At 38.3% G+C, this 27,380-nt stretch overlaps 1 protein-coding gene across 1 annotated transcript in view; it reads right to left on the bottom strand.

Moving 5' to 3' along the window:
* LOC131694048 (protein nervous wreck) overlaps positions 1-12,761 on the bottom strand; it is a 29,376-nt gene extending 16,615 nt beyond the window's left edge. The window contains exons 1-2 of the mRNA XM_058982403.1: positions 12,241-12,761; positions 11,933-12,162 (exon numbers count right to left, since the gene is read on the bottom strand). Coding sequence (XP_058838386.1) covers positions 11,933-12,162; positions 12,241-12,261 — 251 coding nt within the window. The 5' untranslated portion in view covers positions 12,262-12,761. The remainder of the gene's footprint in view (positions 1-11,932; positions 12,163-12,240) is intronic.
* Positions 12,762-27,380: the final 14,619 nt, after the last annotated feature.

The raw sequence follows: 27,380 nt of genomic DNA, 5'->3' as shown, positions 1-27,380 counted from the left end.
GAATGTGATAGATGAGCACTAGGGTGTCCCAAAATGACATCATGTTAAAAAAGTCATCGGGCTCACTTCTTAAATGAAAGGTTAGGGTATTGGGACCACTTTCTTCTTCGGAGTGAGTTTGCTAAAACGCTTCCTACTGGTGGCGACTTTTGATTTTTTGAAAAATGGGCCGATTTTGGATAAAATTTCAAATTTATGCCTGTTGAAGTGGTCCTGAACTGTCTTAGATTTTTTTCAGCATTTTTTATTTTTCTGGAGATCCAAACGGAGAAGTTTGGTTAGTTAGTTTGTACAAATTTAGAATTATAAGAGCGGCAAGGCCATTAAAACTTAGTAAAAAGTGAAATTTTTGGTGTTTTTCAGTATTTTTTCTTCAAAACTGGGTATCACAAAATTTTAAAAGTACAGAAAACACTTTATATAGTTGAGCCGAATTCAGGGGCGTAATTTTGCTGAAGAATGTGTATAGCTATGGCTAATGGGGTATGAGTTATTTAAGTTTTTGTTAGATAACCTTTGACATTTTTAGCTATTTATCAAAAATAATGCTGTTCCAAAAAGTAAATCAGTTCAAATGTGCTTTGACCACACATTGTTTTTCGAAAAATAGAAGGAAAATTATGAGAAATGACGTTTTCTGTACGTCTTTAGTATGTCAGGACGAGGTTTAATGAGCATCTGATGATTTTTTTTTAACTTATATTATAAAAAATAATAACTTTGCTAATGACGCCAAGTCTCTAATTATTTATTGAAGAGTTAATTCTCCATAATTACTTCTAGGAGGCATCTTCAACAAAACGATTGCGTCAGAAGATGCGCTGTATTCTGTTGTAAAACTTTTTCGAGGATATTTGCCCCAAATTTGACTATTTCGGAATTATGTGATCTAAACAGTAAATATCAGTTTTTCAACACTCACCTCACTCTTCTGCATTTTTCTCCACCTCAAAGTTCCTAACATGAAAATAAGACTTTATATATAAAATGTAAGTACGTTAATCAATTCAGCCTTCAAATATACGCCATAACTTGCCATTAACTCTAGGGGCAGATCACTCTAAGAATGTATAACAAATTTGCATCAAATTAGAAAAAATGCATTTAATTTCCATTTTTGCATCAGCTTGGCACTCCTTCGCAGAAAAGTTTGTTTAGCAAACGTCCTACGCTGATCCACTTTGTTCGACGTTTTGTTAAATGTAGGGCTAGTTTTTCTGTAGGATTTTGACGTCTTACACACAACGCAAACAACATTGCACGCAACGCAAAATCATTGCGCGCAACGCAAAATACATTATGAATTTCTATTTTGATGGAAATAAATGCATTTAATTTCGCTGATTTTCAAAAATGCATCACAAATGATCTGCCCCTAGCATTAACTCGACATATTTGTTTAATTTTAGTGATTTTCAAACCCGCTAGGTGGCTATTAGTATAGAAAATATTTTTTAAAAATATCGTCAAATGCTCATAAAAACCGATTCTGATGCACTAGAGACAAGCGAAAAACGCCATTTTTCATAATTTTCCTTTTATTTTCCGAAAAACAATATGCGGAATAAGCCCACTTAATTTGTTTTATTTTGTAGAACAGTGTTATTTTTCATGAATATCATAAAATGTTAAAAGGGTATTTAACCAATACGTAAATAACTTATACCCCATTGGCCGTAGCTATACACTTTCTTCAGCAAAATTACGCCCCTTCATTCGGCTCAACTATTTAAAGTATTTTCTGTACTTTTAAAATTTTGTAGATACCCAGTTTTGAAGAAAAAATACTGAAAAACACCAAAAATTTCACTTTTTACTAAGTTTTAATGGCTCTGCCGCTCTTATAATTCAAAATTTGTACAAACTAACTAACCAAACTTCTCCGTTTGGGTCTCCAAAAAAATAAAAAATGCTGAAAAAATATCTAAGACAGTGCAGGACCACTTCAACAGGCATAAATTTGAAATTTTATCCAAGATCGGCCCATTTTTCAAAAAATCAAAAGTCGCCACCAGTAGGAAGCGTTTTAGCAAACTCACTCCGAAGAAGAAAGTGGTCCTAATACCCTAACCTTTCATTTAAGAAGTGAGCCCGATGACTTTTTTAACATGATGTCATTTTGGGACACCCTAATGAGCACCCGTTGCACTCGTACTCACGCAACTCACAAAGTAAATAAACCACCATTTGAATCATTTGATTCATTTGGTTCATTTTATTCATATCTTTAATTTTATGCATTTCATGTTCAGTCATTCGTTTTATTTCATTCAATTTGTTAGTATGAGTCAATTTATTCTATTAATCTTATAAGTACTTCTAAATATAATCTTAATTTTTATTTAATAACCTATTCTAATTTGATTCGCGTATATTATAATTCTGGTTTACATTAATTTTTCTACTCATTTTATGAATTTAAAAACCTATTATTTCATTTTTTGCTTTACTTGTTTATTTCGGTCGTTTTGTTGATATCTATAATTTATTCAGTTTATTCGAGATTTTATTCGTGCAAGACTAGAAACTGTTTTCATCCCACCTCTAGTTGGGTGCCTACTTCTCGTGAGTTCTGCAAACTAATCCGATAGTGAAATGTGTAAGAAATGTCTCATCTCACTGCTAGGTGGATTAAATCGGCTTTACATATAAAACATCTAAAACTTCTACATTACTTAAGCGAATCCCAAGATACAGTGATTTAAAGCAAAAAACTGACAATTTCTCATCATTTTTTTCGCTATACCTCAGTAACCAAGCAAAATTTCAAAATTCTGAAAACGCCATTTTGTAGAGAATTTTCAGATTAGTAATGTTGCATATCTAACTCAGTTTACCCCAAAATGGCATTTGTCATAAGATAGCACAACAGCGACGATTTAGGTATGGCGGGGTGAATGAAAGGAATGTGGGTGTGAAAGTGGTCCAAAAAGGAAGGGGGGGGGTCAGGTGATGAACTACGAAGGTGAAAGGATAAGTGATGAGGGGCGATGCAACACGCAACTGCATATTATGCCCCGCCATTTGAGACTTGGTTTGTGAAAATCGGCTCAGTCATCACCGGAGAACCGATGTGACTTTAATTGTGTAATATGCCCGGAATCCGGGACTTCCGGAATCGTCGATAGTGGACAATATATTCAAAGAATGTTTGAATCGAAGTAATTTGGTGACTTTTTCAATAGATTTTGAGCCTCTGAAGTATTACGATTGAAACGGTTTCCATGGGAAATTTCAGTGTGATCTTACTAACCAACCTGTAACTTCGGAACCAAAAGTCTGAACCGAATGAAATTCAATAACGGATTATGGTGTCTTTTATTTGAAAATAATGTTACCAGTTTATATGCAAATTTGTTATGCGCATTAGAGTGGCTCGCGGTTGTATGTGAAAACTTCAAAATGATTTAAACTAGCGGGCACAGCACATTTTGAGTTCCTTTTGTGGTTCCAAATGCCTGTGAAAAATTTGGTAGCGGTTGGTTGCTTCCCGGGTTTGCGCATTGCGTTCAAAGTTTGCATGGGATTTTTTATGGGGATATCAATTATTTTGCATTTACGTTAATAAAGATCGCTATTTCACTGAACATGAAAAACCAGCTTTACAAAACTATAGTTCAAACTTTGGTTAACAACTTTGTCGAAGACCGTAACTAGCTATGAGTTTTCAAAAAATAGTTATAACGATTTCAAAACTTTTGGTAAAATCCAAATGCAGAAATTGATTACTTTTTCCAACACTGCCGGTGCACCACCGACATCGACATTAAAAACTTTAATAAAAGAGAATATATTCATCGCAGAAACTTGGTACCTTTGAATGAAATGTTCAGAATGAATTGCTGAATGACATAGACATAGTCAGAACATGAAAAGAAGAGGGTGGGGGGTCTTGTGTATTCCCCAGTCCCCTATTTAGATTATTTTGTATAAGACAAAGAATCATTACGTCCTTGTAAATGTCAACGACTGAACTATCTTAATATTTTGAGAGATCCAAATATGAATCATACAACAACCTTTGTCATGGGAAATAACATTTACAATATTTAGGATTTACACCTACAAATTTACGTGTTGTTTTTGCTTGAGGCAAAAACTAACTCTGGTCTGGAAATCGCGTTGGGTTCTAACCTGAAGTGCCTGGTTCGCTAATATCACCTCTGTTTTGCGTGATCCTAACTCAATTTCATCACAAAAACGCCTGTTTGAAGTAACTATCCTGGTTTCGTTCCTAGATTCTCAAACGAAAACATCAATAGAAACAATTCCGAGACATCAAGGAATCTAAGGAAATGCATTTTTTTTAAATTCTGACTCTTAGCCGTTTTACGGTTTTAAAAAATGTAACACTTATAAACTTAAATGAGATAACAGTAGAGCCCTTAAATAGTAGCACTCAAACACGTAAGGTTAAATTTTAATTCGGCGGTATAAACCTGCGTTGAAGATGTGCTCCTTATGTTATACTAAACTATCTAAACAGGAAACTGGGGCCACACCCCCTCTTCTTTTCATTTTCTGGCTACGTCTATGTTATTCAGCAATTCATTCTGAACATTTCATTCAAAGGTACCAAGTCTTTGCGATGACTATATTCTCATTTATTTAAGTTTAAAGTATCGGTGTCGTGGTGTACTGACAGTGTTGGAAGAAATAATGAATTTCTGCATTTGAATTGAACCATAAGTTTTAAAATCGTTATAACTATTTTTTTAAAAAACTCGTAGCTAGTTGTTAACCAAGGTTTGAACTATTGTTTTATAAAGCTGGTTTTTCATATTGAATGAAATAGCTATCTTCATTAACGTAAATGCAAAATAATTGATTCCCCCATATAAAATCTCATACAAACTTTGAACGCAACGCGCAAACCCGAGAAGCAACCTACCGCGCTCAAATTTGGCACAGGCATTTGGGACCACAGAAGGAACTCAAAAAGTGCTGTGCTGAAAAATGTCATATTCGAGCCATTCTAATGCGCATTCTTCAATCCTTAACTCTGTAATGTTAAATTAAAGGCAAACATTTTGTTTTAGTGTTTAAAAATATTGGGGATTCTCTATAAATGAAATGGAGAATTCACAGAAAATTTGATCTGGGCTAATATTAGAGCTCGTTCATCTAAATTATTAAAGACTTCCAATAACAATAATTTCAAGCGCAGTGAGGTAATAAGTCATCGAATGATTGATATGCAATAGTGCATGTAATATTTGAACGTGCCGTAAAGAATATAACACTCTTAGGATTCGACATTGGTTGTAAATCAAAAAAAAATCTAAAAGTTCATATCTTGAATCTCTACCTGTTCAACTATGTTTTATACAATGCGTGGTAGATAAACCATACGAATTCGTAGATAGGTGTGGTACTACACAGTACGTAGTGTCACGTATTATAAAACTAATAATTAATTTTTCTTCCTATAATATCTGAAAGTTCGTTTTCTAAAATTATTTGGACGTCGAAAGAGACTTATTTTAGGTTTAAAACCTTAAAGTCTGAACCTCAGACGGATTTGAAGGATGTAGGATATTTTATAGTCACACTTAGATGTCCTAGGCGATGTATTTTAGTATATTGAAGTGTCGTGTATCACTACATACAGCAGGTAAGTTAAACTCAGGAGTAGTTCAAATCTCCTGCGAGTAAGCCTAAACCTCTATACCGTATTGGATAAGAAACTTTAGTATGTCTCTGAATTTCAGTCGTCCAGACGCGGTGTTGTCTATGTAAGGACGGCCGAAAACTCGAAATCGCAATTGCGCTACTGCTGAGGTTCGGCAGTAGAATTCACAAAGATCACATGAAAATGTCTCAGCGCGTGAGTAGTTGCCATGTGATAATTGAGTTTACAGTGGCCGATTAAAACCTTGGTCAGCATGCCGCAGTGATGTTTCGAAAAATGCAGGATATTTTTCGAAACTACTGGGCACGGTTGTTCTAGAAATGCCTTTGTTTGACGGCACGTTTGTAGATTTCTCCAATAATTGCGGTACTCAGGCGAACCCCAGGACCATATTTTTTCTCTTATCCAACTTGTCAAAATTTGTAGGGTGGGCTCAGAACCAATGAAGTCAATCGCTGCACCTTCCCTAGTCAATTCATCAGCCCATTCATTTACAGTAATACCGTCCGTGCACCCAGACAAGGTAGATAATGTCCGTGCACCTAGACAAGGCAGATAGTGTTGATAATGCTTAGCTTTTCGATTTGGGTTCGGCACGCGATCACTTTCTTGAACCGTGGTTTGTCTGAGGTAAGGGTCTTGGTTGTAGCCTGAGTATCGGAGCAGAAGTTTATAACTTTGCCGAACAAGCTCTGTTGAAGGGCCGATTGTACCCCACACATAATCGCGAAGATTTCTGCTTGGAATACAGTACAGTATCTACCTAGCGAGTGAGATTGTTCCAATCTCATTTCACGACAGTAGACACCAGCACCAGCACGTCCCTCCATCAAAGAACCGTCAGTGTAACAAACCACTTGCGTTTTTTGTTGTCTCTCCATATAGCCAGACATTCATTCCTCTCGGGAGGGAATCTTCACATGGAATGTTCTGTAAGAAAAACTACATGTCAGTGTAATATCGCTGGGAGCTAGAATATCTTCACCCCATGTAATCATTTGTGACCACAGTCGTGTATGACTGGTAGCAGGGTCAGCATGATTATTGTTCCCAAGCCCAGTAACCTGCAGTTTGTATGCACATGATAGTGCTTCTTGTTTGAGGTGTATGTGTAATGGCTTGATATTTAGCAGCAGTCGGAGTTGTGGTGAAAGCGCCATTCAACGCCATCAGCGCCATTCTTTGCAGATGGTTTAGCTTCGATTGAACCGTCATCAACTCTCCCCTCTGACACCACACAAGGCATCTTTAAGACAGTATTTGACGTACAATTGTCGTGTGAATCCAATAGATGTATTTAGGTTTGAGAATCCAGGTCTTTCCAAAAGTTCGTCTGCTCTGCACGAATGGCCATGCACGCTTTTTTTTAACTCTGAACTCAGTGTAAGCAGACCTATTAAGTTTAAAATCTAATATAACTCCAACGTATTTGACTTGATCTGCACACAGCAGCTCAGAATCAAAGAACTACAAGGGGCGTACCCCGGTTGTTGTTCGCTTCTTGGCTTCTTCCGTTGAAGTTTTGTTTGGGTTTAAATTGTTCGACAGCTCTTAATGCTTGTTGCATGAAGTCAAACATTGTTCCGATGCAAGTAATTAGTATTTGGTAATCGCCAGCAAACCCGTAGGTTGGAAATCCAAGCTCATTGGGTTTCTTCAACAAGCCATCGGCAACCAGGTTCCATAACAAAGGTGATCGAACGCCACCCTGAGGACAACCGCAAATACTCAACTTCCGTATCTCTGTCTGTCTTAGTGATATGCAAAGAATGCGGTTACTAAGTATTGCGTTTATCCAAACCGAGATACATACAGGGTGTTTGGTTCATGGTTAAGAACCTCTCGAGGGATCATTGACTGTCATATTTGGAGAAAAAAAACGTTCTACCATCAAATCTCAACCGTTACCAAGTTATTGAACTTTTTATGTTAAAAACATATTTGTTATAAAATACCTCTAATTCAAAAAGTATACTTTGTATTTCAAATCTTTCAGATCCATTGGGACGGTGATGAAATTTCCCATAGAGTGATTCCCTCACATGTTTCAGCTAATGAGTTTAAGTAACCTTTTCAAAAAAATGTATTTGAAATTTCACGGTTTTGATCAAAGTTTCGTTCTTTTCTCCAAAATTTTAATAGTTAACATCATCTCGGGTGATTCGTAGTTATTCTGCCTAAGCTCGACCCTCATTATCAGAAGGCAAAAATTAAGCCCGCACGATATTAAGCCTGTTCTAATGACCCTGCCACTTCTAGTTTTCCGATCTGTTTACTTAACATCCTTGCTCTCACTTGAGTACTATGGCTCTAAGTTTCATAACTTTCCCTACCCAGTAATCTCTAGCTAATTGAATGTCGTTAAATCGTAAAAAAGAAAATGTGACTAACATAGTCGAAATAAAAAAGGAAAAAAGTTAACATCATCATTTTAATAATTCATATTGTTAGTCTTAATTTGTTCTTTAATATGATACACGTATCTTATGTTTTCATGTGTCTGGGTTATTGAACTTGGATATTTTTATCTCATTTTTACTATTGCTATCTCTAATTGAGAAAGTATGGCACTTATTGCACTTTTTTCTTTTCATTCGAAAGCCAAGAAAATTTTACAGCGAAAAATGTATTAATAGCTTTCAGTTAAGTGAATTTAGCATTGTTTTAGAAGTAAATTAGTTAAAGTTAATGTTATTATTAGCATTTTCGTTAATTTTCTTAAAATAGTAAATAATAAACATTATTATTATGGGAATAATGCGTCTCAGCAAGTTCTACAATTCTATGTTGACTCCATTCAATCATCTCTTTTTGTTTTGACGCAAAATCATTTTTATCACATCGTTTCGCATGCAAAAACATTTGTGATCAGGTCATGTTGTGATAACTATTAAATAGCAGCGAAATGAAAAAAAGATAGGGATAAAGTGTCAAGTAACAAGTTATAGAGAATGTTAAGGGGCACCAAATAAACAATAGTACCGATAAATTTTGTTGATTAATAATCAGAATAGTTTCAAAACTCCTCAAAAAATTAAATTGAAAATGACCATCAGCTTATTGAGTTCAGGAATGCTGTAAACTAGTGTAATGAAGGTGTGGAATGAGATAATGAATATTGTTAAAAACTCGCCCAACAGCCAGAACTAGAATTCCTCCCTTTCCAATTAGAGACACGATTCTAAGCAAGAGATCAACACATTATCCTTCCCGCGGCAACCCAACCCCTTCGATCCATTCTGTTTCTTTTCTACACTTCAGAATCGCTGATGTAGAATATCGCTCCTCTCTACTCAGCTGCTACCGGATTTTGGTAGTGTACAGAATTATGGGAGCAGAGACTGAACATAAACCCAAAAAAGTTATGTATTTATTATTGCCATTTTCTTTTTTTAACATAGTGAAAAACATGCACTTTAAATACTGTATTTTAATCATGTCTAAATCACAGACAGATCTTCACCCAATTGATCCTAAACATGAAAAGCTAGAAGTTCTGAAAATATTTTGTGGCTGAATGGATTCAAGTTTTAGAAGTTCACCGCAGGCAACTTTCAATATGTTCTTAGGTTTTGATTTGCTGTCAAATGGTTGCATCCTACTATAGTATCATGAATTGACTAGGGACGAGCATAGCGTAGTTGGTAAATCGATTGCCTTGTACGCAGCTCACCTGGGTTAGAAATTTTTCTAAAGAGTTTTCTCTAACCCGAAAAAGAGGCGAATGACCCTAAGGTTACCTGACAAAAAAAACATGAATTGACTCAATAACTATTCTCAAGTGGATTTGACACTTGATTTGAAATAAAAAAATGTTCTACTATACTTTTGTGCTCATGTTTATGGAGTAAGAGAGCCCGGGGCTAGTTGGCGGTTGGGTAAGTTAGCGGAATCCTTTTCTCCGTTTCTATTAAACATAACGCGCTGTTTCTCGTTGTGACCTCAAGTAATATGAAACGCATTATCCAATGTGTTTTTGTTGCAAAACATTTTGTTTTGTAGAAGCTGTGGGCGATATTGTGTTTTAGAGTATACTTTGTAAATTTTCTTGATTTTAAATATTTTGTGTAATTTAAGGTGGTTTCCCTGAATGATTATATTTTTCGATAGTGCGTGAAAAGAGCTTTCAGTATCAGTATAGATATTACACCTATCCATACACAAAAGTAATTTTTAAATCCTCAAAGTAAGAGAATTTTTTTCTTGTATCTCTCGTCAATGCAGGGGACAATTTTTTCGGCCAATTGTCTGAAGAATTTCGAAACTATGTCTTCGAATATGTAGTACGCGTTGAAGTAAAAATAACGGGGTATTGAGACTGACATATAATGAAAAGTGTCGAATAATATACAGGTTTATTGAAATGACAATCGGCACATTTCATAAGGACCACTGATGTAATCGAATTTCCATTCGATTGCTTGTTTTCTTGAATTCCGCCAACTTACCCCATACATACCGCCAACTTACCCCGGGGCTTGGGTAAGTTGGCGGCTTTTCCGCGTCACATATTTTTGTCTCTAGAAATGAAGACAACGTATCAAACATTTTCATAAAATTCAGAGATGTTTCCAACAGTCTGCCCTTTCATGCAACGTTTTCTATTTTGCAAGATCTACCGTAAAAAATGAAAATTGAAAACACCGCCAACTAACCCCGGTCTCCCCTACTTTAATTGCTGGACCCTGTACATCTACTCGATTAAGGAAGTTATTTGAAACACTTTTGAAAAGGCGATCAATATTTTCCCGTTTTACTGTAATCACAACTGTTTGGTTTGTATAAGCCCTATTCAACCCTATTCTTACTATCTACCCATTTTAAGTTGTTGGTTGGAATGGGGTCTATATTCTGTAAAATATTTTTATTCAACGCATTGGCTCGCGATATTAGCCATCAAAAATTTGGTGATTATATGAAGCAAAAATGTTGATACCAGTTTACACGCATATCATCAATTATACGCCGAGGAACTAAAGAAATAGTTCAGTAGCATTCTTAATCGAGTCAAAGAAGCAAATCAGTCTATATGTCGTTGCACGTACCAATACCAGAGCAATATATAGTGAGGTTTTCCTTATTTCACATCTCGAGAGCAGCCTTGCAATTTGATAAGGTTATCAAATTGGTTGAGAGCAAATTAAGGAAATGTTTAATGAAATGTTTAATCGTTTTGCACTTAGAATTCGGACACCTCATTAATTCTGCAGACTCAAAATAGTTTTTCATTCTCAAAAAAAACTATAGACTCGAAGCTCAATAAGCGAGAGTTCTTGGAGAAATGTATTAATTCATGAAGGCTCAATGAAGTTAAGGCTAGATTTGGGAAGTTTTCACTACAGCCGAGAGGTAAAACAGTGGCACCTGGACAATAAAGTGGATTTCGTACACAAGGATATTTATCCACCCAACTGATCGCAATTTCGCCTAATCGAAAAGTATTGTATGTTATCAAGCGGATGTTAAAGAATACAGGAAAGACGATTCAGTACGCTGTACAAATAGCTCGAGGCTGCTATAAAATAAATAATGCGTTCGAATTTTAAGTGAAGCCGACTTTATTCATTTCGAAGGATTTTTGAGTCACGAAGGGTATACGTGGGTAAGTATCTTTATTGACAAAAAACACTGGAAGGATAAAAATGAGGATTGAAAAAAAAATTTCCCGGGATTAACTTGATCGTTTGAAATATGTCTAGGTTTGAGACTAAAATAAAGGACATGTGAAATAAAATAAAGAACACACCCCAAAGTCGTCGAAATTAAAGACATGTCCTTTAAAATATGGAATTTAGGTTGGTAACCCTAAATTTGAGCCTAGCTGTAGGAAAATTGCGTGTAATAAGCATCAGCGGGCTAATTCTAAAGTGTAATGTTCATAGAAAAACAAACATGTCAAAAAATGTAGCACGTTAAAAGTAATTTTTGTTGAAAAACCATGAGCATCAGTATTTAATGTTAACTGTCACTTAGGCGGAAAATTTTTTTTACACTAATTGGAATTTTGATCAACAAGTGCATCATACTTAAACTATTACTATTATATATCCAAGTATACCAACAAATGAAATATTCTGAATGTATTGTACATTTAGTAGTGTAGTCATAGTCCAACAGCTCGTGCAGCTCCATAGGGCTGTCGCTTGCAGTTTTTTTGTTTATAACAAAGGTGAGTAAATAACTTTCATTGATCGAGCAGAATTTCTAAGCTTTAATTTCCCTTATCAAGCTGTCCAACTGTCGGTTCTCCTTCTAACTCAAAAAACATAATCAAATGTAAGTATCGAAACGTATATTTACCATTTCTCTTCAGCTCCATCCATTTTAATTTCTGGTATGCAGGCTTGTTTCTTGTTGAGATATGCCGATGAGATTTTCAATAGTGCTTCGCTGTACGACTTTTCGATAGCCGAACGCTTGAGCGTAAACTGGCGGATGTCCTCAAGGAGTTCGCACTCATTTTGATTTTTTAGTGCAAGCTTGGCTAATTGTTCCGAGTGTAGATTCTTCAGAAATTTTGTATAATTTCCCTACAATTGATATAAAAAGTTTCGATGAAAGATGTAGCACGATAAATTTTGAAGGTGGTTGTTGAATCGGCAGCTTACTTTCCGTGGAGGAGGCTGCATTTTGTGCTATTTTACAGCCTACTATTGCTGTCAGAAATGAGGAAAAAACTTTAGAACGTAAGTTCTGGTACACTACTCTCCTTGTGAAACTGGCAGAGAATATTAATCCAATAACATTCGCAGGTCACGATCCGTTAAGAACAATTCCGATATATACCCGTGTCTCAAACTGCACTCTAATCAATAACAGATAAAAAATTTCCTTTCCTTTCCATTTTCACAACCCGATTTTTACACACACTTCCATTATAAGGGAGAAAGGTAAAGCTTTTCCCGATATGAAATATCCAATATTTTCTTGTTCAGCTTTTATATAATCAAACACGAAAGTTCCTAGAATTCACATTTTTCGTCGATTCTAACGCAGTGAAAAAATTCTTAATGTAAAACACCCTAATCGACCGAATATTACACACATATCGATTGACCAATTCACCCAAAGTGAATGAAAATGAAAATGCCTAAAGTTTTCCATCGATGTTCTCGTCCGTTCTCTCGCTCTCTTCGCGTTGAAGTTCATAAGAAAGTGCTCTCTCACTAGTAGTCATACGATAATGCTCCAACACGGGAGCTTCGAAAACAAAAGGACTTGCAAAGAGAACCCCACGGTGTTGGTATGTCAGCCGTATAAGAAGTGCTTTCGCGAGGGTGGATGATTTCGGTACCTTGTTGTGACATATGGCTGCATTTGCTATGCGAAACCATGCTTCTCCATTCTATCTTGATTATTCCGCGTAAGCCTGCAGCCGCAGAAATATGCAATGTAGATGAATACAATTCAAAGTTTCAGTTAATTTCGCTTATCTTAATATTATTAGAATCGAGTTACTGATATGCTGTATAATATTATACATAGTATAAATTGTAGAATAGAATAGAAAGGGAAGTGGCAAACATCTATTTATTTTAATGATTAATGACAAATGATCTAAAAATAAATTTTCGCATGAAAAATTATTTTGGTGCTCTCAGAAAATTATTTTGGTGCTTATCTCAGTATAGCTTAATCAAACAGAAATTTATTGGGATAATGATAAACTAGTTTTCCTCTGCTGGCTCGGCTGACTTGGCATTGTCTGATGAGTTATCGCCTTCGTCGTCATACATCAGCATAGTCGTTCCATCAACTGAAAGCGATTTAATCGTTGTTTTAGGTAGTTTTCGAAGACCTGTTACTACGCGATCAGCAAACAAAGGAATCGCTTAAAACGATCTTCGTTGGCTATAACTCGAGATGATTTTTTGATGTGTCCACTTCTATATCGACCGAACAATCTTTGTTCCGAAACTCTCGTGCTTCCTCGGAAAGTTGACCGATTGGAACCAGAAACGTTTTGATCACTTTCGATCAGAGCCGTACCGTGCGGTTGGCCAAGAGCGCCAACCTTGGGGGCGCTAAAATCTTGGCCTGTTTTATAAAATAAGTGAGGTTGAGTCATAAAATAAGTCAGGATAGGAGCATCATTCCCAGGTACACACAAAATTATTGTTCGAAAGTGTAACTAAAAAGAAAAACAAAGTAGACAGCAAAAAGGCACATAACTGAGACTCTATCAAAGGCGCCAGAAGACTACGCCGCGGTTCTGCTAGTTCAGAATAAACAACGAACAAGACAATGATTTTAAATTTCAACAAAAATAGCGAAAATTATTGCAAACTTCTTCCGCTCGTAGAGACGAGGGGAAAATGTGATCATGGGCAGTAAAGCAGCACCTTTTTAAAGCTTTTTTAGCATACCTCGTAGAATAAGCTAGACTAATTATCATCGACAAAATAATCTCATGCCGTACCGTGAAAATTGAAATCTGCTCGATGCCGGCAGGAGTTCCGCAATACCCGTTGCCAGGTCCCAACATCCCCAACCTAGCTCCAATCCCGCACTATGTTGAATCTCTGGTTGAAATATCACATAAGATTTTCGGTGTTCCTGGAAGCGTTATTCCTTGTTTCTTCTCACATGTCTAAGACCAGGTGCTGTTAGCTTCGGATTCGTGGCAGAGCTTCCTCTTACTGGTATAATTACAGCCTCTCAAGGGAGAAAATTGATGGCCTCAAGAGAGAACAGGAATTTTTGCTACAAAGACCCATTCGCTTGTAATTAGTGCAATACTGCATGCATGACGCGCGGTACAAACAACCGATCATGCAGACGATCCTTATCGAAGAAGACGCAAAGTAGTCTCGCCAAAGGTCACCCAACACTAGTTTGAAGTGACACACCATTTTGTCTCGTCCGATGCAATTGCCATTCAAAATCTTCGCTCACTGGAGCAAGGCGTTTTTGGAACAGCCAATTCCGTCCTTTCGTAGATCCACGCATATCAAGTTCGAATCGATAACTACACCATCGATTTCAACTTTGTGAGCGGGTATGTAAACGCATTAGTTCTATATAAAAGTCTTGTCGCCAGCAATGTAATTTTGTAATGTTTGCTTTAGACAAAATATTACAATTCTGAGCTTATCTAAGCAAACCTTCCATATATCTGGCATAGCTGAATATTTCTATTAGAATACTTAGTAGATCCGAAAGAAGATCGGATATGGTCGACCCCAGTTCAATTATTCGACATCTATTTTAGGATCATTTGGGTCATTTAAGGAGAGTTAGTTTAGGAACGGGCCTAGAGCCAGATGCAACGTGAAAACTAGAGTATGAAGAAAGAGACAGATCATGGGGGATATAATTTGAAAGATAAGTCCGAATAAATGAATAATATGGTCATCTATCTTCACACGATATGTAACTGGATGCAACTTATTTTCTTAGAAACTGGAACGAAGAATATGTGAAAATCATAGTCAGCGATAGATCATAAAGGCATCTTTGGTTCACTTGCCTGTGCAGAAAGATGGGTGGGTGCTGTATGGATAACTGGAATGCCGATACGGCACTGGCCCTGGCAATTCAAATCTATTGATTTCCACTCTAATCAATAATCCACCAACCAGTTAAAAGTTCCTAAAATTGTGTCCTCAGTATACTTGATATACTGCAGAATGCCAATATATCTGGTCGAAAAAAATTTCCCATGCAAAATTTGAGCGCAATCCAAAAACAATGTCATTAAGCGTCGAGATCTGGTGTAATGTTGTAAAAAATGCTTTTATGATACAAGGACTTGAGTTGCAGTTTTTATTTGTTTTTTTTTGTATGCCAATTGCTTAAGAAATCCATGAAATGTCGAAATTTGGTGTCAATTCAAAAAAAAGCTATTTCTTAATTTTTATTTCAAAATTTCAGCTTAAAATCTAAAAGTAGGGGAAAGAGGGTAACAGTGGAACTATGAAAACAATACGTTTTCATAGTTCCACTGTTACTTTCTTTCCCCTACTAGAAAGGCAACTTTTGTCAGTATAATTTTTATACGAGAAGATACAGGAACCGCTGTTTCATGCATTTCTAAAACATTTGGCATAGAGTTAAAATGTTGCAGAGCTTTTTTTCGAGGTGCTAATGCTGTAGTGATTAAATTCGATGGTCTTCTATTTCCCATACATGCCATTGGCACCCTAATATACAGTCTTCTGAACAGATGCCCTGTCTGTCGCCTCCATACACCTATCGTCGATTTCATAAATATTTACATGTACGCAAATTATTGTTTAAAGGTCGAACTGAAAAATAAACCCAAAGTAAATACCACAGGGGTGTAAAACTGACACTCCGCCAAGGGCGCCAGAAGACCACGCTACGGCTCTGCTTGCGATCCATGGATCAAAATTTTATGGCACTGACCTACATTATAAGTCAATACGCTATAGAGTAAGGTGGGGCAAAAGTGCGCACCTAACAGTTTTCGTAAAAATAACTATTGGTAGAAAAGCACTAGAAAATCGGTATGATTACAAATTAATACTGTCATCACACATCTTCAAAACGTAATACTAGATATCTCTTGGTTTTGCTTGTAATCCGAGAAATAGTTATTTTCTTATGAATACTCAAATGCGCACTTTTGCCCCATGGTCGGGGCAAGAGTGCGTATAGCACGGGGCAATAGTGCACACAGCTAATATAGCCGATTTTTTTCCGCCCATAAATTAAACTGATCAATTTTAGGATATCCATCCCCTCTTACTCTTCCTTCATTACTAAAAAGTACCCCTCCCTCTGCCTCGGTTGATGTTGTTCAGTTTTCCATTATGTTGAAAAAACTTGGATGTGTCATCTTTTAGACAATGTGGTTCATGATCAAACTGTCACCCCTGATAACATCATTATTTGTTATAGTTGGGTAGATCACTACAAGAATTCTTGCGAATATGCTATTTATATTGGAAATACATCTTTATTTACATATTCATAGTTTTTTGGTTCTTTTTTAATTACTCTGAGCTGTCGGCACTCTATATTTTTCCTTGGAACCAGTTATTCTGATGCTTTTGTTTCTAAACCGCTCATATCAGTCGTGATTTGACCGGTGAGCTCGCAGTTATTGAAGATGCTGGTCCCTTCTTTAAATCATGGAAGAATTAGTTCAATTTTTATATAAAAAGCTTCACTCGCTTCTTTTGATTTGGGGCGGATATGCTATGTGCACTTTTACCCCACTGTCAGTTTTTTAACTTATTCAATTGTTACGAAAATTACTGATTTTTTTTTCATCAAATCAAATATATCTCGCAACGAACCATATATTGAAGATTTTTAGGGTACTGTAGTTTTATAGATCCTGATTTATTCAAACAGCCAATTTATGATTCCCAAAATTCAAAAAATAATATCAAATCATCGAAAAATAGTCCTTCTCCCTTAATTTCAAGCCAATATATTCAAACCTTTCATGCTCATATGTGCGATTAGTTGACTTAATGATACACTAAATCCATTCAGAGTTGCCAGGTTCTAGCGCTTGTGTGCTTCTAAAAGTCCTATGCGCACTTTTGCCCCACCCGCACTTTTACCCCACCTTACTCTACTGACGTCCATAGCGTATTGACTTATAATGTATGAGAGTCTGAGGAAACTTGATCCCGGGGAGACTTGATCCCATCATCGTAATTCACAGGCAGATCAGAAAACATTATATTGGATACTAGAAAGGGTTGCATATTTGTTTACTTGTTGTATCAACACCAACAGCTGGACAGCTTTAGTACGTGGTGTGATCTAAACAGAATGGTTTTAACCCCGAGCCGTTCACGGGAAAACGCCATCCGACTCAGTTTAACTACCATTTCTTCGGCTCGAGCATTCCAAGACACTCTAACATCAAAGATCTCGGAGTTATCATGGATTCGGCACTAACGTTAAAACCACATACTTCATACATCGTGGATAAGGCGTCACGACAGCTTGGGTTCATCTTCCGAATAGCGAGAAACTTCAGGAACGTATATTGTCTTAAATCGCTTTATTGCGCGTTGGTGCGCTCAACGTTAGTATATTGTTCTGCTATTTGGAATCCGTACCACCAGAACGGGATTGACAGAATCAAGGCTGTTCAACGCAGGTTCATACGCTTCGCTCTTCGGCATCTTCCATGGCGAAACAGATTTCAGCTGCCGAGCTATGAAAACCGTTGCCAGCTAATACACCTCGATACACTCAGCATTCAAAGGCCGTTTCTTCAACTACAGCATCATCAACGTGCACTGCCCACACGAAGGGAGACCCGACGACGAGAAAGAAGCGTTCTACATGCAGCTGGAGCAAACATACGACGGTTGCCCTCTGCGAGACGTGAAAATTGTCATCGGCGACATGAACGTACAGGTAGGAAGGGATGCAATGTACAGACCGGTGATCGGGCCTAAGGCCTGCATTCCGTATCAAATGACAACGGCCAACGATGTGTGAACTTCGCAGCCTCCCGTGGAATGGTAATCCGAAGCACCTTCTTCCCTCGCAAAGATATCCACAAAGTCACCTGGAGATCACCGGACCAAGTAACAAAAAATCAAATCGACCACGTTCTAATCGACGGTAGATTCTTCTCGGACATCACAAACGTCCGCACTTATCGCAGTGCGAATATAGATTCGGACCACCACCTGGTTGCAGTATGCTTGCGCTCAAAACTTTCGACAGTGCATAGCTCTCGTCGAAGCCGAACGCCGCGGCTAAACATCGAGCGGCTACAAGATGGCAGAGTGGCTCAAGAATACGCGCAGCAGTTGGAAGTGGCACTACCAACGGAAGAGCAGCTAGGCGCAGTTGCCCTTGAAGATGGCTGGAGAGATATCCGATCCGCCATAGGTAGCACCGCAGCCACTGCACTAGGTACGGTGGGCCCGGACCGAAGAAGCGACTGGTACGACGGCGAATGCGAGCAGTTAGTCGAAGAGAAGAATGCAGCATGGGCGAGAATGCTGCAACACAGCACGAGGGCGAATGAGGCGCGATATAAACAGGCAGAACTCGGTTTTCCGGACCAAAAAGCGCCAGCAGGAAGACCGAGATCGCGAAGCGATGAAGCAGCTGTACCGCGCTAAAGACACACGGAAATTCTACGAGAAGTTGAACCGCTCGCGCAGGGGCCACGTACCACAGGCCGACATGTGCAGAGATACAAACGGGAATCTTCTCACGGACCAGTGTGAGGTGATCCAGAGATGGCGGCAGCACTACGAAGAACACCTGAACGGCGATGCAGCAGACGACGATGATGGCACGGTAACGCACCTGGGAGCACGCGCGGAAGACATTACACTACCGGCTCCGGATCTCCAAGAAATCCAGGAGGAGATAAAGCCGCTGGAGTTGACCAAATAGCGCTGTACTGGGTGATTACCAAGATTTGGGAGGAGGAGATTTTACCGGAGGAGTGGATGGAAGGTGTCGTGTGTCCTATCTACAAAAAGGGCGACAAGCTGGATTACTGTAATTACCGAGCAATCACCCTGCTGAACGCCGCCTACAAGGTACTCTCCCAAATACTATGCCGTCGACTATCACCAATTGCAAGAGAGTTCGTGGGGCAGTACCAGGCGGGTTTCATGAGCGAACGATCTACCACGGACCAGGTGTTCGCTCTTCGCCAAGTACTGCAGAAATGCCGCGAGTACAATGTGCCCACACATCATTTGTTCATCGACTTCAAAGCCGCATACGACACTATCGATCGAGATCAGCTATGGCAGATTATGCACGAGTACGGATTCCCGGACAAACTGACGCGATTAGTGAAGGCGACGATAGATCAGGTGATGTGCGTAGTACGTGTCTCAGGGACGCTCTCGAGTCCCTTCGAATCACGCAGAGGGTTACGGCAAGGTGATGGTCTCTCGTGTCTTTTATTCAACATCGCGCTGGAAGGTGTAATAAGAAGAGCAGGGATCGACACGAGTGGTACGATTTTCACAAAGTCCGTTTAGCTACTTGGCTTCGCCGATGACGTTGATATTATTGCACGAAACTTTGAGAAGATGGAGGAAGCCTACATCAGACTGAAAAGAGAAGCCAAGCGCGTCGGACTTGCCATCAACACGTCGAAGACAAAGTACATGATAGGAAGAGGTTCACGAGAAGAGAATGAGAACCGCCCGCTTCGAGTTTGCATCGGTGGCGACGAAATCGAGGTGGTTGAAGAGTTCGTGTACTTGGGCTCACTGGTGACCGACGACAATGATACCAGCAGAGAGATTCGTAGACGCATCGTGGCAGGAAATCGTGCTTACTTTGGCCTCCGCAAGACACTTCGGTCGAACAGAGTTCGCCGTCGTACGAAGTTGACCATCTACAGGACGCTGATTAGACCGGTAGTTCTCTACGGGCACGAGACCTGGACCATGCTCGTGGAGGACCAACGCGCACTTGGTGTCTTCGAACGGAAAGTGCTGCGTTCCATCTACGGTGGAGTGCAGATGAAAGACGGCACATGGAGACGGCGAATGAACCATGAGTTGCATCAGCTGTTGGGGGAGCCGCCCATCTGTCATACCGCGAAAATCGGACGACTACGGTGGGCCGGGCACGTAGCCAGAATGTCGGACAATAGCCCGGTGAAAACGGTTCTCAATTGCAATCCGACCGGTACAAGAAGACGTGGCGCGCAGCGAGCACGATGGATCGACCAGGTGGAAGACGATTTGCGGACCCTTCGCAGACTGCGTGGCTGGCGACGCGCGGCCATGGACCGAGTGGAATGGAGGAATCTTTTGTATACGGCACAGGGCACTTCGGCCTTAATCTGTTAATAAATAAAAAACACTCAGCATTCGGAGGGACTGCTCTCGAGCCCTGTTCGTCTCGGACTTACTCTCTGCCGGAGTGGATTGCCCTACAATTCTCGGATGTCTGAATCTTCAAGCCCGCGTTCGAGCTCTACGTAATAACTCTCTTCTGCGAGTTCCGTACAGGATAACCAACTATGGTTGCCAGAGCGCTGTTGCCGGACTCCAGCGAATTTTTAACAGTGTGGCGACGGCCTTTGACTTCAACCGGACGCGGAATGCGATAAAAGCGAAAATGTTGGCAATTTTAAAATGTAATTAGTTTAAGCAACCACCATTGGGGCCAAGGGGCCTGTTGGTGAGGATAATAAACATAAACAGACCCCTTGGCCCCAATGGTGGTTCTTAACCTAGTTACATTTAAGGATAGACAAAAATTTGTTTTTAATCCTATTTATAGTCCTGCGGAAGTCAAATCCGGTGACAATTTCATTAAAAACTAGCTGAAGTCTGATCACAGCGCTGTGGCGAACGTAGTCTCCTAAAAGGTAGTCACAGAAGAAAGTTAGTACGTAGTGTTCGAATGCGGGCTTGAAGATTCAGGCGCTCTAGAATTGTAGAGCAATCCACTCTGGCAGAGAGTAAGTCTAAGACGAATAAGGCTCAAAAGCAGTCCCTCCGGAAACTGAGTGTATCGAGGTGTGTTAACTGGCAACGGTTTTCGTAGCTCGGCAGTTGGAATCTGTTTCACCATGGGAGATGTCGAAGGGCAAAGAGTATAAACCAGTGTTGGACAGTTTCGATTCTGTCAATCCCGTTCTGGTAGTACGGATTCCAAACAGCAGAACAATATCCTAACGTTGACTGGACCAACGCGCAATAAAGCGATTTCAGACAGCATACGTCCCTGAAGTTTTCGCTATTCGGATGATGAACCCAAACTGTCTTGATGCCTTATCCACGTTGTATGAAGTATGTGGTTTCAATGTTAGTGCCGAACCCATGATGACTCCGAGATCCTTGCAGTTAGAGTATTTTGAAATCCTCGAGTCGAATAAATGGTAGTTAAACTGAGTCGGATGGGTTTCCGCGTGAACGTAGCCATTGAACATTTACTTTGGTTTAAAACCGTTCTGTTTAGATCACACCACATACTAAAGCTCTTCAGTTTATTCTGAAGAAACTCGACATCGATTTTATCCCGTATTTGTCGAAACATTTTCATGTCGTCGGTGAAATTGTAATTTGATGTTGACGTCATTAAAGTAGTTGCCTTCCATCGAGGTAGGAACGAAACCAGCGCAGAAGTTGTCCATGAATATCGAGTTTGTCCAGCTTTGCTATTGCGATATCATGGTTGATTTTGTCGAATACCGCAGATACATAGCATCGTTTAGCAATCCGTCAGCGAATTCATAGAGTACATATGTTGTGAACGAGAGCAGATTGGTCGTTGAGAGCAGGTTGGTCGTTTAGGCACCGTGTTGGTCATCTGCGATGTAGTGTTTGCAGTGAAAGAAAATAGGTTCTAAAACAACCAGCTCGAATAGTTTTGATATGGTACTTAAGCACGAGATTCCCCGACAATTATCAATGTTCGATTTGTTTCCTGTTTTATGAACTGGAAATATGTGCGCTGTTTTCCAGCAGGAAGGTAATGTTCCAGTAGTGAGTGATAACACGAAGACTCGCCGAAGTTGTCAAAGAAGCCTGCTTATGCACTTTTTTAGAAAAAAAATAGAGAACTCCATCTGGCCCCAGGAAGCTAGATTTAAGTTTGGAATTTTCTGCAAGAATGGCAGCGTTGTCGACGCAAATTGGGTGATGAATTGTCCTGGATGAGTTAAATTGGCAGCGGCAACGACTCCATTAAATGATATAGAAGATGGTAAACCGGTTTCTTTTCGCTGCTCGTTCAAATATATCCAGAACGACTTGGGCTTAGATCTCAGTTGACTCGTTGATGCTCGACGTCAACGAGTCAACTGAGACAGAGTCCACTGAGACAGAATTCAATTAATTTTAGAGTTGTATAACTGTTTCTTGGTTAAATCATTTTTACACAAAAATGATAACGATTTATCTATGACCGTACAGATTCCGATAACTGATCGGAGCAACGATTTACCTGATATGTCATGCGCATGGTGCACTAATGAAAATTTGATTCAAAGTACAGCTTATTCATTTTATACAATTATATCACAGAGAAAAGTTGTCCATCTCGCGCGTCAACGGCATATTCAAAGGTAATTGAGATATCTGCACCAGGTTGACTTATTTACAAATTTAATAACACTAGTTTACAAATTTTGGGGTGGGCTAAGCTAAGAGAAAATTTTCAAAATCGAGTTTGTGTCGCTTAAGAGGTTATATACAAAGTTGGAACTCAAAAAACTGAAAAAAAAATTATTGAATATTCTGAAAGTACATACTTTTGAAAATGTCTGTGCGAAATTTCATTCAGGTCGGAGCATCAGATTGCAAACTACAGCCGTTCGCAGCGCGCAGGTTCTTCCACGAGTGAAATTAACGCAAAACTTTAAACACAATTATCTGGGAACTATGTTTTTTGAAAAGTACCGTTGCAGTGAACGTGATATCTCAAAAACTATTCATCCGATCTTCATAATTTCTTTTTTTTTTTGAATTGTTTGTATTAATATTCTCGTGTACTTGAACGGTTCCTTTTTGATCCAATAATTTTCGATTCTTCGCAATGAATTTTTGTTTAAAATTTTTAACACCACAAAACACAATTTTTTGGTCAACATGTTTTTTTTATCGGAAAATATTTTTTTATTGGGAAACCGATCCGTTCAAATACACCACAATTCATTTTTCTTCAATAATCTTTTCACTTTTTGATTTCTATTGAGCGGTTCGGCTTGGAGAGCGTTCACCGCAAGCCCCTACCAAAAACACGTTTCGGGGGATAGGCCATAACTTCACCAACCTTGCATATATTTTTTAATTCAATCTGTTTTTTCAAACTTTGATAGTAGTAGTACGAACTGTCTTTCGCTTCTTCAAATAAAATTTGCATAAAACACTTTAAAAAAATCACGAACTTAGCTGACTTTTTCGCCACAACTTTGTATATAACCCCCTAATACGAAAACAATACCCGTTTTCCTTTTTAAAAAAGCATTCTTAAGATTTTTTTAACGCTTTGAGTAATATTAATTTAATATTTTGTAAAAAAAAATCCGATGAAACAGACTCACAGTTCGAAAGGTAATGATCTACCCTTTCCAAAAATTTGTAACGGTAGATCAAATATAAATTTATTAAGGTTTTAGCGACTAAGTTGTTACAAGTATAATTTTTTTATTTTGACTGCGGTCGCTTATAATCCTACATGTGATTTTATATTATTGGGAAGAAAACATGCTTTGAATAGTTTATTGATTGTATTGATCGGGCATGAGATATTGACCATGATATTGCTTCTGTGGCCCAGTAAGCCGTGGGCTAACTAGAAATGAGGTAATTGCTCTAATAATGTATATGGCTTTTCCTGACTATTTATGCAATTATGCAGTCACAAATGTTGGAAAAAATTGTTTAATCTTCGATCGCATGAGTTACAACAATTTTTCATAATATACAAAAGTATTAAAAACAGGCATTGTAATTCTCTCTCACTCGCGCGAGAGGAAGCTTATCCGATGTCGCTCTTTTCCGAGATAAGATGAGTCGCAAAATTCTCCGTCTTCACAAATAGCGGAGAATAATTTTCCGGATAAAATTTATTTGGTTTTTTCCTTCTCACCGGAGAAGGTGATAATATTTTAATTTCGTGGAAATCAATAAAAGTGTCAAAATATACACTTAATTTTAAAGAATAGGTGCAAAGAAGTACGATAGACTTGTTTTTTCGTGTTTTGGAATAACAACAGCAAGGCAGCGAGCACAAAAAGTATACCGTGATAAACTCATTCGCTCATTCTCCGGAGGTTTTATTTATCCGGAGAAATAACACGTTGTATTTATCTGGAGAAGTTGTGTGAGTGCCAATAACTTTTCGTGTGAAAATTTGAGTTTTTATTGTTGCAGTAGCAACTTATCTGAACGCATTTACTCATATGAGCGATGAATGCAATGCCTGATTAAAAAGAATTAACTTTCCCTGTATTAAATGATTTTTGTAGTTCGCAAATGTTTTCGTCAAAATAGAATTTCGTGTTGCGAACAGCATCTTCTATTAAAATTTCGTTTCGTTTCGTATCCTTAAGAGAATACAGAAAAGTTATTCGATTGGTTTCGTACCGCATAGACCAGAATTGCGTTTCCCTTACTGGGAAGTAACTATAGATAAAGCAAAGTTTGAACTATGCACGCATGCATTTCAGAGATAGCGTGATATCAAGCGCTGCAGTTTCAGTTTTTATTCTCAGTCGTGTTGGAACTTTGAGGAAACGCTATTCTGCCGCTATACGCAAACTATCCCATGTGTATAGGAAATCCCATAGCACATGGGACAGTAATGCTTATAGTGGCAGTATTGTGAATATGCACTTCAAAGAGATTCAATTTTTTTTTCGGGCCAGCAATTTAGGAAAATTCAGTTTTCCCTGCACAATGCATTGATTGAAGAACTGAGATTTGTTATTAACAAAGCATTAGTAATTAGTAGCCTTTGAGATTTCTAGCACTGATGGGGTCGTATGCTGATTTGAGCGTTTCTCTGAGTCCTGCCACAGTCCCATGTAGTATGTGTTATCAGAAATATTGCGAAACATCCAGTTTTAAATGTTCTCAATGGAGATAATATCCAAAGAGTGTGATAAGAGTTATAAGAAATTTCTCATCACACTGTGAGGTGGATTAAAAGCGTTTTTATTTTTGCGCATGGTTTATCATAAAATATAAAACAATATTAGGCTGAAACGGCGTTAAAATCGATTGGTATATCACCGTTATTTAAATTTATTTATTAAAATTATGAAAAACTTTTGCAGTTATCTTTTTTCCGTCATGCACAATTTGGTTTAGAAGAACAACTTATCACTTTTAACCTGGTTGAATAATGAGCAGCATCGATGCTACCAATCGGGAGAAATTAAATAAAATCCAAACTCATGTTAACAAAGTTAACAGCTGTAACTTTGAAAATAATTCGAATTTCGAAAAGCTGTCCAAATTGTATTTTTTATCATTGTGAACCCATAAAAAATTTTCACAGCAAAAGTTCGACCGACGAAAAGTCGTTTGCACGTTTCACTCATAGAACATGTCTATCATTGGCAAGACTTTCTGACTATCGTACATATTCGTGGAACCGCTATTCTGAAACATTGATTTTGAGAGCTGAAGTTGATTCTTTGTTCTTTGTAGAAAGGAGATACAACCGGCACTATTCTGCGCGGCGTGTGACGTGAGACGACTAATCTCACCTCACTCTACGTGCCTGAAGAGTCACTTCGGGTGACGTGAGACACCCATTTAACCGCAATGGTGAATCTCCTCACCCGAGTCGACTTTCAGAATCGAGAGAAAAAAGTCACGTAAAGTGTTTAGTCACGTCACACACATGATTTAAGCAACAAATAAAAGTGAACAAATAAAAGGTAGGGTGGATGTACCAATAGTCGCATACTTAAGGAAAACTTTTGTTCAAAAATTGATGAAAAGACCTATGGGCAATGTTAATACATTAAACTAAAGCTTTCAATCCCTACTTCATGCGAAAAATATAAAGATGGTTTATTAACCAATGTATATACTCAAAACCACTTGTACCACTATAGGAACACATGTACCAATAGTGGTGTAATCGCTAATTTCGGTTCCTATTGTTGCAAATCCCATTGATTTTTTATGGGTCTTGCAACTATAGGTACATAAGATCAACTATACGTGCAAGGGAGCTCAAAATTCAAAGAAAATGATTTTTTCAATAGTTATTTGACCAAATTTCAAGCATAACAGTTCAATTGTCGCATAATTTTAGTGCGATGAATCGATATAAAAAATATTTACTGGTGGTTGGTACCTTAGTTAGGCGTATAACCCACTACTGCAACTATTGGTACCCCTCAACTATAGGAGCACCCACCCTAAGTATTTTGGAAAGCTTGAAGCTCCTATTTTATGAAATGATTTTTGTTTGGGTCAAAACAGAGATATTTTCGAGACGCTCACCACATTTGTGCGATATGAATGTACGGGCCTATTCGGACCCCCTATTCCGTCAACCACCGTTCAGCGGCTGCGCACACCATTGCACACGCCACAGCAAAGAAAATACAAGGGCCGCCAATCGACAGCTGTGACATACCACATTAAACTTTTGCAAAGCAATTGATGTTTTTGCTTCTTAAGGAGTGTCTCTTGTAACTAATTCATAGGTAAATATAATTCCCTTGCGAAAAAATTAAAGAAAAATGACGGTCTGAATTGCCCCTTAGGGAGGTCCGAATTACCCCTACATTGTAAAGAGACGGAAGAACGTAGAGGTTTGCAAATCGTCGCACAGTGGCACCTGTTCATACAAAGTTGTAACAAAATTATAAAAATTGGTGTATGTGGCTAAAACTTGGGGTTTTAACTAATTTTGGGTCGCTAAAACCATTTCTTATCAGTTTTGATATTCCATATTTCATTTTTTCGGCTACTTTTAAAAAACCCATTTGAATGCGTTGGTCGTTAAAGGGTTAATATAAACATTAATCATAGTAGCCAAGCTCATCGGATAGCAAAAATGGTAGACAAAACTAGTAAAAATCACTAATTTTTCGGTAATATGATGTTGTTTAGGCAATTAGTTTTTAACCCATTATGTCCTAGCGTATGAAATTTCATACGCAAAAACAACACATTTCAGGATCATACTTGTTATACAATAAAGGCGTTTTCAAACTTCTGGTCTTCTGTGAACGTTAATTAATAACCTATAATTTATAATGTGTATGCTCAATAATCTTTTTTTATAAAATTCCATTGTGTTTTCGAATGCCAAATTTGGACAAAATTCAAACCAAAATATGATCAATACT

The sequence above is a fragment of the Topomyia yanbarensis genome, chromosome 3 (assembly GCF_030247195.1).
Source record: "Topomyia yanbarensis strain Yona2022 chromosome 3, ASM3024719v1, whole genome shotgun sequence".
Classification (NCBI taxonomy): Eukaryota; Metazoa; Arthropoda; class Insecta; order Diptera; family Culicidae; genus Topomyia; species Topomyia yanbarensis.
Note: the sequence above shows the minus strand (reverse complement) of the source record. Positions and strands in the feature narration are given on the sequence as shown.